The sequence below is a fragment of the Aricia agestis genome, chromosome Z (assembly GCF_905147365.1).
Source record: "Aricia agestis chromosome Z, ilAriAges1.1, whole genome shotgun sequence".
Classification (NCBI taxonomy): domain Eukaryota; kingdom Metazoa; phylum Arthropoda; class Insecta; order Lepidoptera; family Lycaenidae; genus Aricia; species Aricia agestis.
The window spans coordinates 33,751,784-33,766,179 of record NC_056428.1 but is presented as its reverse complement, the minus strand read 5'-3'; the positions used below and the strand labels follow the sequence as shown (position 1 = coordinate 33,766,179).

The following is a 14,396-nucleotide window of genomic DNA, read 5'->3' as shown; positions in this document are numbered from 1 at the left end:
GCCGTCCTAGCCCAGTAGAGTTAGTTCAGCCTTGTATGGGAATCTGGAATTAATTATAGTCAGATTTTTTTTTTGCACCTGCAGTGTTTAGAAGAGGTCACAAATAGCTTAAATTCAAAAACTCGACCAAATCCGACGTATGCGTTAGCCGCCGTATTGCTTTGAAGATCAAATCTTTCTTTAGACATATCTCCTTTATTTTTTATGTTTTTACGAAAATACTAAGAACTAAATTTATTGTAAATTAAATTTTCTACATTTAGAGTTCCTACAATTTTCATTGTAAAATCAATATTTACGGACATAAATGCAAAAAACAAGTCAAAGTATAATTTCGCTTGTATGTCAATAATTATTGTCGAATTTAGCGAAAACAATTGTAGAAACAAAGTTTTGGGTGATAGATCATTAAATTTCCTATAAATTTGTTTGTTATGACTTTTTTTAGAAATCAATATTTAAGCGGGCGCAGCCGCAAACCAAGCAGAAAACCTGAAGCGGCACAAATATGAGAACCTCAGTTGAGATCTCATACTTGAACCGTTTGGGGTGAAAACCCCAAGGCACATGGGGTCCGGGGGCACATAAGTTTTTTAGACAGATATCTAAGAAGATTATTAAAGCCAACCTAGACCCCAGAGCCGGGAGCTACCTGAGCTAAAGCGGATAGCAATTGCCATGCGACGTGGCAATGATGTCAGCTTGCTAGGCACTCTGCCAGATGGGGATGACCTGGGGAACACAGAGTACTTTATTATGCTGGGGAAGTTTTCCTTTTTATCTATACTAATATTATAATTCTGTAGAGTTTGTTTGTTTGAACGCGCTAATCTCAGGATCTACTGGTCCGATTTGGAAAATTCTTTTACTGTTGGATAGCCCAATTATTGAGGAAGGCTATAGGCTATATTTTATTACGCTAAGACTAATAGGAGCGAAGAAATAGAGGAAAATATGGAAAAAACGGGGGAAATTATATGAAAGGGCTTATATTTTGAACACGCTAATCTCAAGAACTACTGGTCCGATTTGAAAAAATCTTTCGGTGTTAGATAGCTCATTTATCGAGAAAGGCTATAGGCTATATTTTATCACGCTAAAACTAATAAAAGTGAAGAAATAGATGAAAATATGGAAAAAACGAGGGGAAATTATATGAAAGGGCTTATTTGAACGCGCTAATCTCAGGAACTACTGGTTCGATTTGAAAAATTATTTCAGTGTTAGATAGCCTATTTATCGAGGAAGGTTATAGGCTATATTTTATTACGCTACGACTAATAGAAGCGAAGAAATAGAGGGAAATGTGATAAAACGGGGGAAATTATATGAAATTGCTTATTATCTTAAGAACTACTGGAGCAATTTTTATGTTATTTGGCAAACATGAAGAATAGGCTACGAGAAGGGACATAGGCAATTTTTTGCGGAAAAATGTACGGTTGGGTGAAATTCCTAAATTACGGAACATCTATAAATAATAAAATCGTAGGAAAGCCAATTCTGAATATTGAATACTTTTGTACAATAAATAATACTTGGGATGTGAATTGTGATCTACTATGCTAACGCGGACGAAGTCGCGGGCATCAGCTAATAGTTTTATACTTTGAGTTTTTCATATAATATCATTGGTTTTTATACTTTAAGTTTGTATATATTTGTATATTTTAGATTGTATTTTCTTTAGAATGTTGTTGTCTATTGTAATTAATATTTAGGCGATCTAGCTAGTATTTTATTTATAATACAATAAAAAATTGCTTAAATATAGCTCCTAAAGAGCTTAATTGGAGTTCCGTACCATTATAAGGCAAAGATAGACAATAATTTGTGCTTTTTATATGGGAGCCCCCCCCTAAATATTTATTTTATTTTAATTTTATAATTAATTATTAAAGTACAAACATAATTAAATATTTTATGCATACTTACCTATTTTAACTGTCTTAGTGCTGCTATTTTTAATAAAGAGCATAAAAGACCACTAAAATCCTGTTTTTTATATGGGAGCACCATCAAATATGAAATATAATATTATGTTTAAGTATTTGTTGTTATAGAGAGAAAGAAAATACATAATGTCTGAAAATTTCAAGTCTCTACCTATCACCGTTCTTGAAACCTGAAGACAGACAGACGGACAGACAGCGAAGTCTTAATTTTAATAATTGTGGTTAATTTAATGAGCTACAAGTTTATTTCTGTATTTGACAATAATCGCGATACAGGTTGAAAAGGTCGAAATTATACTTTGACTTGTTTTTTGAAGTTATTTCCGTAAATATTGATTTTACATTAAAAATTATAGGAACTAAAGTTGTAAAAAATCAAATTTTCCACAAAAATCCTAATCATTTTCTTAAAAAAAAAAAGATAAAGGAGATACAGCTAGAAAAAGATTGGACCTTCAAACCAATATGGCGGCTAACGCACACGTCGGATTTGGTCGAGTTTTTGAATTTAAGCGATTTGGGACACTGGTGCAAAAAAAATCTGACTATAATTAATTTAAAAAAATCTAACTCTACTGGGGTATCCGTGTATTTATTCGAGTGTCTATAAGTTTTAATGTCCTAGATAACGCCCACAACTACGTTGCTCCAAAATTCGTTATAGTGAAGGAACCGTACATTAAAAAAAAAGTATTCTGTGTCTTTTCCCGAAACTCAATACCAAAATCGGTATACCGGCTTGGGCGTGAAGAGGTAACAGATGGACAGACAGACAAACACACTTTCGCGTTTCTAAATTAGTATAGATGTAGATATGGATTCTTTGAGAGTTTTTCGTCGCCATAAAGTATGACGCTCATAAAAAGCTCTCATAAAATAATATAGTATATCTTCGAATAATTTTACGATAAATCATATTATGTTAATAATTATTAGAAGTAAATAGTAGTCCATCTTCTAAGCTTTCAAAACCGTATAAAATATATTTAAGTTTTAAAAAGGATTTTTTTACAATTAAATTTTTAATAAATTAATCATTCATCTATTTACTTTCAGGATATCTACTCGACTTGAGATACCTGCGTAGAACAGAAAACGTCCAACCACCTTCGGATATTAGTGGTAAGTGAAATTAATTATTTCGTCTCTTGTATTAATATAATTTGCTGTTTATTCAATATTTTTAAGAAATTTAATTAAAATATCGATATTTTTTTATTTGTAAAACAATTTTTATTACTACCTTTATAATTGTTTTTGTAACAATTTTATGTATTACTAGCTGTCCCGGCAAACGTTGTTTTGCCATATAAATAATTTTAGGTATGAAAAATAGATGTTGGCCGATTCTCTCAATATGCTCACAAAATTTCATCAAAATCGGTCAAGCCGTTTCGGAGGAGTATGGCAACGAAAACTGTGACACGAGTCACAATCTGTAATCCTTGTAGTTATCATGATAATATTATAAGTATTAAAACTCATCCCTTTACATTATAAGTATTAAAACTCATCCCCGTCAAAATCTGTTCAGTAGTATCCATTCATGCAAAAAAGTTTTTGAATACAAGACAGTAAAGTTTAATCAAAAATAGGTCAAATAATTTTAAATAAAATGTGTGCTAAATATATTTTGCTTTGCGAGCTGAGCGAAAGTTTACTAACTATGTGTTTGTATTTGCTGTGTTTTTTTTTGTGTTTGATGCTGCAAAATTACTTTTTTTTGTTTGTAAATTGTACGTAAAAAACTGTAAATGCCCAAAATAAAACATACAAACCAACAAAGGCAGGCCTACAGGCAAACAAACAAATTCAGAAATGTTGAAAAATTTATTATTTTCTTTTATTTGCTACTACTATCTATATATTACTAAATATTATGTACTAGCTTATATTTTCATAGCGAATTTTATTTTGTTTTATTTTTATGCGATGTTTATGTTCCAAATATGCTATTTTTTCTCAGTACTCAGAAGCTTTATTTTTTATTTTATTTTGTATGGCATGGCATTGCGACTCGCTTGGCGTTGGCTGCGTATGACTTTTTGATATATTATAATAATATGTATGATTTATGATTTCAGCTATGTTAAGTTTAAATCCTAGTTATTAGTAACATATTTAAGTAATAAATATTAAATAATAACGAAATATATATATTTGTCAGTCAAACAGTGTCGTAGTGGTTTGTTATAAGAGTTTCCGAGACACCCAACCCGAATTAATATTTTTTAAAGGTACTTACCGAAGGTATAAAAAATATAAATTATTCGCGTGCAAGTTCACCCACATGGGACTTACATTGCGATCTGCGCGACTTTTTGATGATTTGCTACGCGATTTAATTTTAACATCTAGATTCTAGACTAATGAATTATACATACTGAATAGTTATTGATTGCTTCCTAAATAATATGAATTGTTCAAAAAAGGTTTTTTTGTTAGTAGCTCAATAATAATATTCAAGTAAAGGCTATTGTTGCAAGCCAGTAAGTACTCAGAATGAAAATGCTTCATGACATGTACCATACCATTATTTGCTTTCGATTTCGAGTACTCATCCTTCTGTGTGTAAGCGGTGCCGGTTATGACACTACCAGCGCCATGGGCGAATTTATTTGGCGCCGAGGTTGCTGGTAGGGCCAAATAAGGGTTCCTTGTTGACTACGGAACCCTTAAAAGGGCCTGCGGCGCCTCTTTTTGTTTACCTTCGACGCCCCTTCTTGTCCGGCGCCCTGGGCGGTCGCCTAGCGTCACCCCCCTTAACTAATGTGTGTGTGTCTGTAATTTATACGCAAGCTTCTTTGTTAAAGAATGTGTTAATTTTGATGTTTTTTACAGGTGTCCAGCGACAAGCTCAGACTGCACTGATCATCAGTTGCGTCGCCCTGGCTGTTTTGATACTGATCCTCATCATCTTGTGTCGTGGCAAGTTGTCATGGAGATACATCAAACAGAAATTGCAGCCATCTAAGGTTTGTTCTACCGTGTAATTAGATAGCCACCGATAGCCAATTCATACACTTTAATGTCTTTAAATATGCCTGTGGCCGAAGTGAAGACAGCCTCCAGACCAAGTATATTTGTAAATGAAAATGTATGCGGTTTGACATAATATGTCATCGCTAAATGACATTTCGCTTTCGAAGACTAATGTCAAATCCCTAACATTTTGATAACGAATTTCGTCATCTTTTTTAACGAAAGGGACTCTGGCTACGGCCTCTGGTGTCATTTTCAATTTTGAGTGATAACTGTTTCACATCTACGCCACCATGTATGTCCCACAGGTCTTGGATCCTTGTAGGACTCTTAACGCCCTCTATAAGCAGTTTCTTGATGACTGTGGGTTCAGCAGTTTACCAAAATGAGTATGAGTAGTATGATTACCTTGTTGAGATAGAATTTTGCTTTCTACACTCTATTGAGAAGACGTAGAGAAAAATTAATTAGGCTTTTCAAAGTTTAATTTCATCTGTCTGAACTTTAAAGCTTAGGCCAAACCTACGCGTCCAGGCGACTGCGAAGCGGAGCGTCAAGTTGTCAAATGTGTTTTTTGTATACAAAACACACATTTGACAACTTGACGCTCCACTTCGCAGTCGCCTGGTCGCGTAGGTACTTTGGCCTTAGCTTTATTACTTAGCTACCAAATTAATTAATTAATTAATAATTGCTCTCTGGCTCTTATGGTTTTAAAAAACTATTTTACTAAGTATTTAAGGTAGCTTATAGCTAATACTATTAGAATCAGAATCATTTATTTCTGGAAATTGGTACATAAGGTGTTATGATATATGACATAATTATGACCTATACACAATCAAGTTTACTAGATAATATTATATATTGCCATACTCAAAAGCCGTATGAAAGTATGTATCATAAGTATAATAATATGTGAAAATTTACATATAATTAGAAAATATTGTTTTAGATTTGGTGCTTCTAACGTTAAATTTTAATTTCAATGAGTTTCCGGGTGATGTGATGGTAAGTGCAAACATAAAGTATATACGTATTTCATGTCATGTGGTGTCATGAAATCTGTAACAATCCATTGCATGCCATCATAAACCCGTGTAACTAATAATATATTTTATCAAATTTTGTGGCATATCAAGCTATATACTTATTAAATATCTGATATTACTAGATCACGCCCGCAACTCCGTTGCGTCAATATTCCTTTATCTAGCGGGAAACGTACATTTCTCCAGGATAAAAGTAGGTATCCTATGTCCTTCTCGGAAATAGATACCTTTCAGCAAAAACGGTTCAGCGGTTTGAGCGTGAAGAGGTGACAGACAAACAGACAGACAGACATACTTTCACATTTATAATATGGATAGTATGGATTAATACTTAATTTAATTTTTGTGCAATGTTTTTTATCCTTTGACTTCCCTATTGATAAAAATAATGGCTTTATTAATTTACTCTATGTTGCTTTCTTTTCTTACTGCCTCACTCAGAGAGACGAATATTAAAACCGAAGATGATAATTAAATAAATGAAGAGTTTGACAGATAATATTGTATGGGGCTTAAGGCCGGTAGTCACTTGGATTAGTGATAAGTACAGGTGATTAGTAATCAAGAGAAAGCAAGCGTGGAGAGCGACTGATAAGTGCAAGTCCTTTATTTTCTCCTTATCACTAATCACCCACACTAATTACCTGCACTAGCACTAATCAAAGTGAATAAGTGCCCTTATGTCAAATATCGCACCGCGCCTCATCTCGCTTCGTCGCGTCTCGGTCTGAATTGACCATTAAGCCCGGCCGCACATTGTCCGAAATTTCTGATCAGAAACAGTTGAACGTCCGCGCTGTCTCTTGCATTTTGTACTGAGCCAAGTGAGCTCGAACTCGCCGGAAGGATATTTTGGATAGTGTGCAGGGTGGCGGTCCGGCGAAATTCAACTGTTTCTGATCAGAATTCGGACAATGTGCGGCCGGGCTTAGGGTTTAACTTATTTGTAAACTTCAAAAAGTAACAAAAAATATTCTTGTTTTCTTCCGATCAACGCGGCAAGCGACCGCGACCCACAGAAATTCAAATAAAATGCCATTTTATGACATAGGCTATACTTAATAGGTTTTTAGACAGTTGCAGCGGTGCCATAGGTTGCTAGACCAATTTCGGTCATAGTGGCATTTTATTTGAATCGGAAAGCTACCTTTAGAGATATTGTTAATCAATGCAGTCTGTGTTAACCTTAACAGCCAGAATGATAATAATAGCATGAAACGTAATATAATTCATATTGTTTTACATTAAATCATCACTACATAATATAGTATAAAACAAAGTCGCTTTTTCTGTACCTATGTCCCTTTATTCCCTTTAATCTTTAAAACTACGCAACGGATTTTGATGCGGTTTTCTTTAATCGATAGAGTGATTAATTAAAGAGGAAGGTTTATAAGTATAATAACATTAATTAAATAGTGGAAAAATACTGTTATTTTTAAGGTTTCTAATGTGATATCGTAAGTAATTACATTATTTACAGAGAAAAATATCTTCCAAATTATGATATTATCTTTCAAAATAGTCTACTACAATAATGATATTATAATGATAATATGACTCACCAGAAAACCAGAAAAAAATATAGAAAAGTAAAACTGATGTTATAGTCTATACTAATATTAATGGGAAAATGTCTGTCTGGTACCTCTCTAAGCTCAAACGGCTGAATCGATTTGCACGTAAATAGCACACTGCAAGTACTTCTGAGATCTAGGAGAGGATAAAGCATAATTTTTATTCCAAAAAAGTGTACTAGTCAGGGATCCCTAGAATTTTTTTTTGTTACTATGAAGCTTATTTTTATCTGCGAAAAATCTCGAAAGTGGTAGCTAACAGAGATAAAAAGGATTTCATACTTTGATTTGATGGTCCTATAATATGGATTGTTCTATTTGTAGGACAGTGTTACTTTTAAATTACATAACTATTAACCTATCAACATACAAAAAGACAGATAGTTAGGGTTCCGTTTAGGATTCTATAGTCAACTTAGTTTTGTTGATCACAGAACCCTAAAACGGAACAATAAAGAGCAGATTTTTTGTATGTTGACAAGTTAATAGTTATATAATTTAAGAGTAACATTGTCCTATTGTCCTATAAATAGAACAATTCATATTTTAGGACCATCAAAGTATGAAATCCTTTCTATATCTGTTGGCTATCACTTTCGAGATTTTTCGCAGACAAAATAATTGTTGTTCGTCTTATCAAAATGAAGCTACTCACAAAAACTTAGCTTGATATTAAAAAAAAAATGTTCTAGGGATCCCTGACTATAGATACGTTTTTCGCATGATAATATTAATATAAACTTCGGGGCAACAAAGTCGCGAGCAGCAGCTATAAAATAATTAAACAATTATAAATTACAGAATCGAGTCAAGCAGTATCCCGCTGATCTGACACACCACAACCCACATGCAGAGATGCCGAAACCGAAACACGACTTGAAACTAGAGATCCGCATTCCCGAACCGAAGAAGAACCCTCAACCTCTTAACGTTAGAGATTTGGACACGAGGACACAAACAGAGAAGAGCCAAGGAGGTTCCACACCGAAGACTATAAGCACCGCCATAAGTAACAGACATCCAGCGGAGGACACAACTTTAGATTTTTCTTACGACAACATGGGCATGAACGTCACCCCTCCTGAACAGCCCACAGTCAGTCAAAGATTCTGAGTACGGTTTGGAGGAGAAACTGTGAATTACATAGATACTGTCAGCAGTACTGTTAGTGCTCAAAGTTGATTATATATTTACTTGTATGTATTATTGGGAATCTCCAAATGGTGTTATAGCAATATATATTTGAAATGTTAAAGTTACTCTCATTGCATAATTTGAAATTATTACTTTATTAAATGTTAAAATTATAAATAGATAAATTGGTACTTGTTATATTGTAAATAAAGTTCGCAAAAATCAATTACGGATGTTTTGGAAATAATTTTGATGATCATCTTAAGACACAGAAAAAATATTATCTTTAAAAAACATATTTTGACTAAAACACCCGTCCCCAGTTTGTGTTTGGTATATTAAAATATCGATTTTTTATCGACAGTAAATTTTTTTTGAGCAAGATCATATTTTATTTTTCAATTAACATCAGTGGATCATAATATTATTATTATGTCCGAAATAATATTAATTGATTTTTCCAAACCTTATAATATAAAATTTTACCTAACCGACGAAAGTATATTATATTTTCGTCGTTTAGGCAAGTAGTAGTAATCTAGTAGATATTATACAACAATGTACTTTTAATCTAGAATCTAGATTAAAATATTTGAATTGTTATGTACTTAAGAGGAAGAAAGTAGGAACAGGTAGCGTTGGTGATTAAAAATAAAAGAATTACTAATTAATGTTAGCACAATGACACATCACAATTATTGTTATTTTTATGTGCCGCCAAACCACATTACAAGTCATTTTATTGATGCCAGGTGGTGTACTAGTAAAGATGTAAAACATGTTCAGCATAAAATGATTCATAAATAATTCCTGAACATATTAATTTGTGATTTGAGCGAGGGATACTGCCAGATATTTAATGGAGCTCAACAAATTTACTGGGGCATCGACAATTTACGACGTCGAATTAAAATGTTGACACTTGACATGTGCTTATGATATAATTTTAATTAAAATATACACAAAATTCACGAATATTGCAAAATAGCAGAATTTAATTCCATTTATTACAAGATTTATTAAGAGGGCGTATAAAGCAAAAAGCTAGCGTAGGTCTTAATTTTGTCCGTCACCTATATTGTGTTTGATGAAAATGTTGAACTACTGATAATCCCTCTGTAATCTAATTTGAACCTAAAATTAACTCAGTTGAATGTATACATACTAGGGGTTCCGTACCCAAAGGGTAAACGGAACCCTATTACTAAGACTTCGATGTCTGTCTGTCCGTCTGTCTGTCTCCACGCTGTAACTCAAGAACGGAATAGCTAGAGAATTGAAATTTTGCACAGGTTATGTATTTCTGTTGCCGCTATACAAAAAATACTAAAAACAAAATAAATTAAATATTTAAAGGGGGCTCCCATTCAATAAGCGTGATTTTTTTGACATTTTTTGCTTGATATAATAGATGGCAATAGATACCTGAAATATTCACTAAACACTCTACTGTATTTATGCTTTCATAAGTAATAAAAAAATTAAATTTATTTAAATTAATTAAGGGATTAATTAATTAAATTAATTAATTAATCCCATACAAAAAATACATTTTTGTTCTATAATGGTACGGAACCGTTCGTGCGCGGGTCCAATTAGCACTTGGCCGATTATTAAACATTATGTATCTATATTAGGCCATAAACCCCGACAATTCACTAGGACGGACTCTGTCAAGTATAATGATAATGTTTTCAATCAAAATTGGACTTAGTTCTAGTTTTACATTTGTACGCCCTCTTAATTTATCATTATTTTTAACAAAAAATTAAAACCGACTCCCAAGGTAAGAACAATAATAACATCCTTATTCGGCTAAACCTCAACTATTTCTGTACTCAATCTTCATCATTTTGAAGTCGGTACCAGATAGCTGAATCTTTAGTTCTCTGACAGAATATTTGAAACTTTTGGAACTGGCACCTACTTTAAAATTATGAAGATTGAGTACAGAAATAGTTGAGTTTTAGCCGAATTCGGAAAAAGGCACTATTAGATAGGAAAAATTATTTAATACTTTTTAGTTCATATTATAAGGATGTTATTATTGTTTTTACCTTGGAAGTCGGTTTTAATTTTGTGTTAAAAATAATAATTTCACTCTTTTTAGTTACCTACTAACCATCGCGTAAGTATATTTAATATTCTACGTATCTTAATTCTTATTACAATTTGTTAAGAGTCAGACGTCGTGCTCACAAATATCAGGTAGATAATTTTAGACAATACATTTAAAAAAATCGAAGTGAACAGTAAACACGTGCTAGCCGCTAGGCAATTATTGGACCTATAAATTGCATAGGAATTCGATCTGTATATGTATCAAAATCGTGTAAATATAAACCGTATAAACAAAGTATTTTTTATACTAATTGCGATTGTGTTTCTTAATTTCTCTAATTGTGTTTCTCAAAAGAGCAAAAAATCCTCTTGGTGCCCCCTATCGATTGGTATATTCAAAAAGGGTGGTTATAAGAGGTTAAAATTTTGACGAAAAATCTTTCTGTCTTTTTTCCATAGTGCCCCGTTTCCTTCAGTCCAACCCAAATGTGTGCCTTACGCTCTGGAGTAAAGTTTGACTTTGTTACTTATGTTCAATTTTGTGGTACTTGAAATATTATGTATTTTGAAACAACATTATGTAATATGTATATCTTTTTGTATTAAAATCGCTTAGAAACTGTGCGAGAATAGTTATTAAGATGTAAATTATTGTTAGATTCCTTAGTTATGCTTATGAATTTACACATTTGTAGCTATAAGTGGCTATTATTTCCAAATTTTCTTTAACATAAGAACTTTAAATTATTGAAGTTAGTAAGTTTTGTAGAGTTTGACTCGTAAAATAAAAGATCAGCATGGCTGAGGTAGCATTTTTATTTCGATGTAAATGTTTATGTGCACGTAAATGCTTAAGCTTTTTACGTCGTAGGTAACAGTAATCAGTATTGCTTTATAACAATTTTGTGACTTACCCCGTTACTAATAAGAAAAACGACACCATGTATACAGAAGTTAGTTTACAATTGTTGGCCATCATCGATCAGAATTCTTTAAACTTATTATAGCTGATGAGTAAAACAGGTGTAACTAAAACGTCTGTGTACACAGTGTTGATCTTTTTACTAGTAAGGGTAAAAAGAAACAGCTATGAATTTTGCTTCTTGTAATGTTTTTTACTTGTTTTTTGTTATGATTGTTCTGCGTTTTTTCGTTTCCTTATATTCGAACAAATATTGAGTTATTGTTTGTGTTTGTACCGTCCAAGTCATGCTGCATATATCAATCCATCATAATTATCTATAGGAAAACTTTAAAATATTTAAGCAATCCTGCAAGGATGTTTTGATAAGAATTACTCCATTTCACATCAGCTCACACCACCAAGTCCTATCAATGTCATCAAAGTATACTTAACAATGTTTGAATAATTAACGTCGCGTTGGTGTCTTTTTGAGTGACAATAATTATTGTTTTACATCTACGGAATTTCCCCACGTCAGATAAAAATAGCTTATTTTCGTAGCTCTCCCCAATATTGCCCGTCTAGAATGTCACACGTATGACTTTAGGGGAGGGGGCCAGGCCCCCCTCATTGTTTATTTCGAAACCAACTAGCAACAGACTAGTTATAGCCACGATTAAACTACCATGGTCTTAACCAGACCAGTAGCTTAGACCCTTTCGAAAAAAAAAAAATCTACGGAATTAGGGTGGGTTGCACCAGTATAGTTACAGTTATGGTCAAAGTTATGGCTATAGTTAAAGCTAACTTAACTTTAACCTTAAATTTGATCACAGCATTTGACAGATGTCTGTTGCTGGTCCGACAAAGCTATAAATGAACGTGGGCGGGGCGCTGCTGGTAAAGGAGAACTGTCAAAAATGGCGTTTTTGTATGATGACAGAGTTAGTACCTTTTTTCGCCACGTTCATTTAATTAAAGCCTTGTCGAGCTCTATAGTTATGGTTAAATATAACGTCCATTTTTGACTTTAACCAAAGATTTGACATTTTGCATTGTAGTTAAAGTTATAGTTAAAGTAAGTTAATGCAACCCACCCACAGAGTTCAAAATACGTCCGTAAAATTAGTAATGAACGTTGCTACAACATTATTAAATATTAACTACGCGCGCGCCGCGTCTTCGGAACTTCTTTTGTGATGCGGACTCAGAAACTCTATGAGGCCGCCATAATAAAAAAGAAGACCTATAATATCGACAATGTCATTCATCTAAATATCCTTGTAGGTTTTAACATTTTAATTAATCTGAAACACGAATAAGAGACAATCCTCTTTAGGTTATTCTCTTTACGTCTTTACGCTTGGAAGTATATTTACGTTTCAATTAGGTGTATCTACGAGCTATAATATTTAAGATTAGCCCCTAGGGCAGCTATTTGATTTAAGACTAGGTTAATCGACGCCGTCCATACGATACATTCCATTTTATAGGTTAGTTATCATTATATACTTATTTTATATATTCGGGGTGCAATTTTATTAAGTGTGCCGACTTGTGCAAATAAGAATTTACTAGTGTAAATATTGACTGCAGTCCGTTCGGTGTTGTTCAGAGCTATTTTACCTTTGACATGTATTTTATCCCAAGGACTTAAGGTTCGACAGCGTTCAAAATAAAATATGAACGAAGCCAGTCAGGATACCTAATCGTTTAAAAGGGCACTACGGTGCTGACATCTAGTGCAGTTGTACTTACTTCAACTTAGTGACACTAAAACAGGCTCTTTTCAGTAAGAAGCCTTTCACAGGTCACAGGTGTTGCATCATTTTCTTAAAGTCGTCGAATATTTTACTTTATAGGTATTTTTTATTTAATTATATTTGTACGAACAGTATTTTTACTTCTCAACATAGGTGTTAAATTATAATTATTATACTTAACAGTTAAAATATGGTACTATGAGTAAGTTATTATCAATTTAAATAAACATTTTTAAAAACATAAAGAAACAATGATATAGTTAATAATTATGTTGCTAGAATGCGTAGTTAAAAATAAACTGGACAGTTATAACACTGTCATTCATAACACCAATAGTTTTCAGATGATTCACATTATCTAATACTACTACAAAATATTAAAATTTTTGAGTATATTATAAAGTTTTGCAAGCGTAGATATATTTTTTAGCTTTAATATTATAAATAAATAATAAAATAATATTCTTTAGAGGAAATCATTGGGTTACGTCATTGATATTTAATAAACGTTTAATAATATAAGGCTCCGCGGCAGGAACACTTAATAGTATAAGGAGTCGTAGATTGTATCGAATTTTTATATACTAACCCCCTTACTAATTGGTAAACGCTGTGTAAGCTTTGAATAGTTATACAGTGTTTTGTCTTCTTCAATTATTCAATTAAAATGTCACTAGTGTGACAGGAACAGAACACTGTATAACTATTCAAAGCTTATACAACGTTTATCAGTAAGGGGGTATAAGTTTTATACCTATTAAAGGTAATTAATGTGTATATTATAAGCCCTCAGGAAGTCCGTCCATTACTGAGTAGGTAGAATATTTTATATTGTTAATTAGTTTACCTCTTTTGTGGTTTTAATAAAATATTTAACTCCATACTCTTTTTTTATTAAATGTAGTAACTGACAAAAGTATAAAAAAATATAATTTATTTTTCTTGCAAGCAATAGATCATATTATGTC

General features: G+C 32.6%; 1 protein-coding gene across 1 annotated transcript in view; it reads left to right on the top strand.

Moving 5' to 3' along the window:
• The window catches only part of LOC121739135 (protein grindelwald), a 38,511-nt gene extending 29,525 nt beyond the window's left edge, over positions 1 to 8,986 (top strand). The window contains exons 3-5 of the mRNA XM_042131474.1: positions 3,012 to 3,077; positions 4,797 to 4,930; positions 8,368 to 8,986. Of these exons, the coding sequence (XP_041987408.1) occupies positions 3,012 to 3,077; positions 4,797 to 4,930; positions 8,368 to 8,679 (512 nt within the window). The 3' untranslated portion in view covers positions 8,680 to 8,986. The remainder of the gene's footprint in view (positions 1 to 3,011; positions 3,078 to 4,796; positions 4,931 to 8,367) is intronic.
• The last annotated feature ends 5,410 nt before the right edge of the window (positions 8,987 to 14,396 follow it).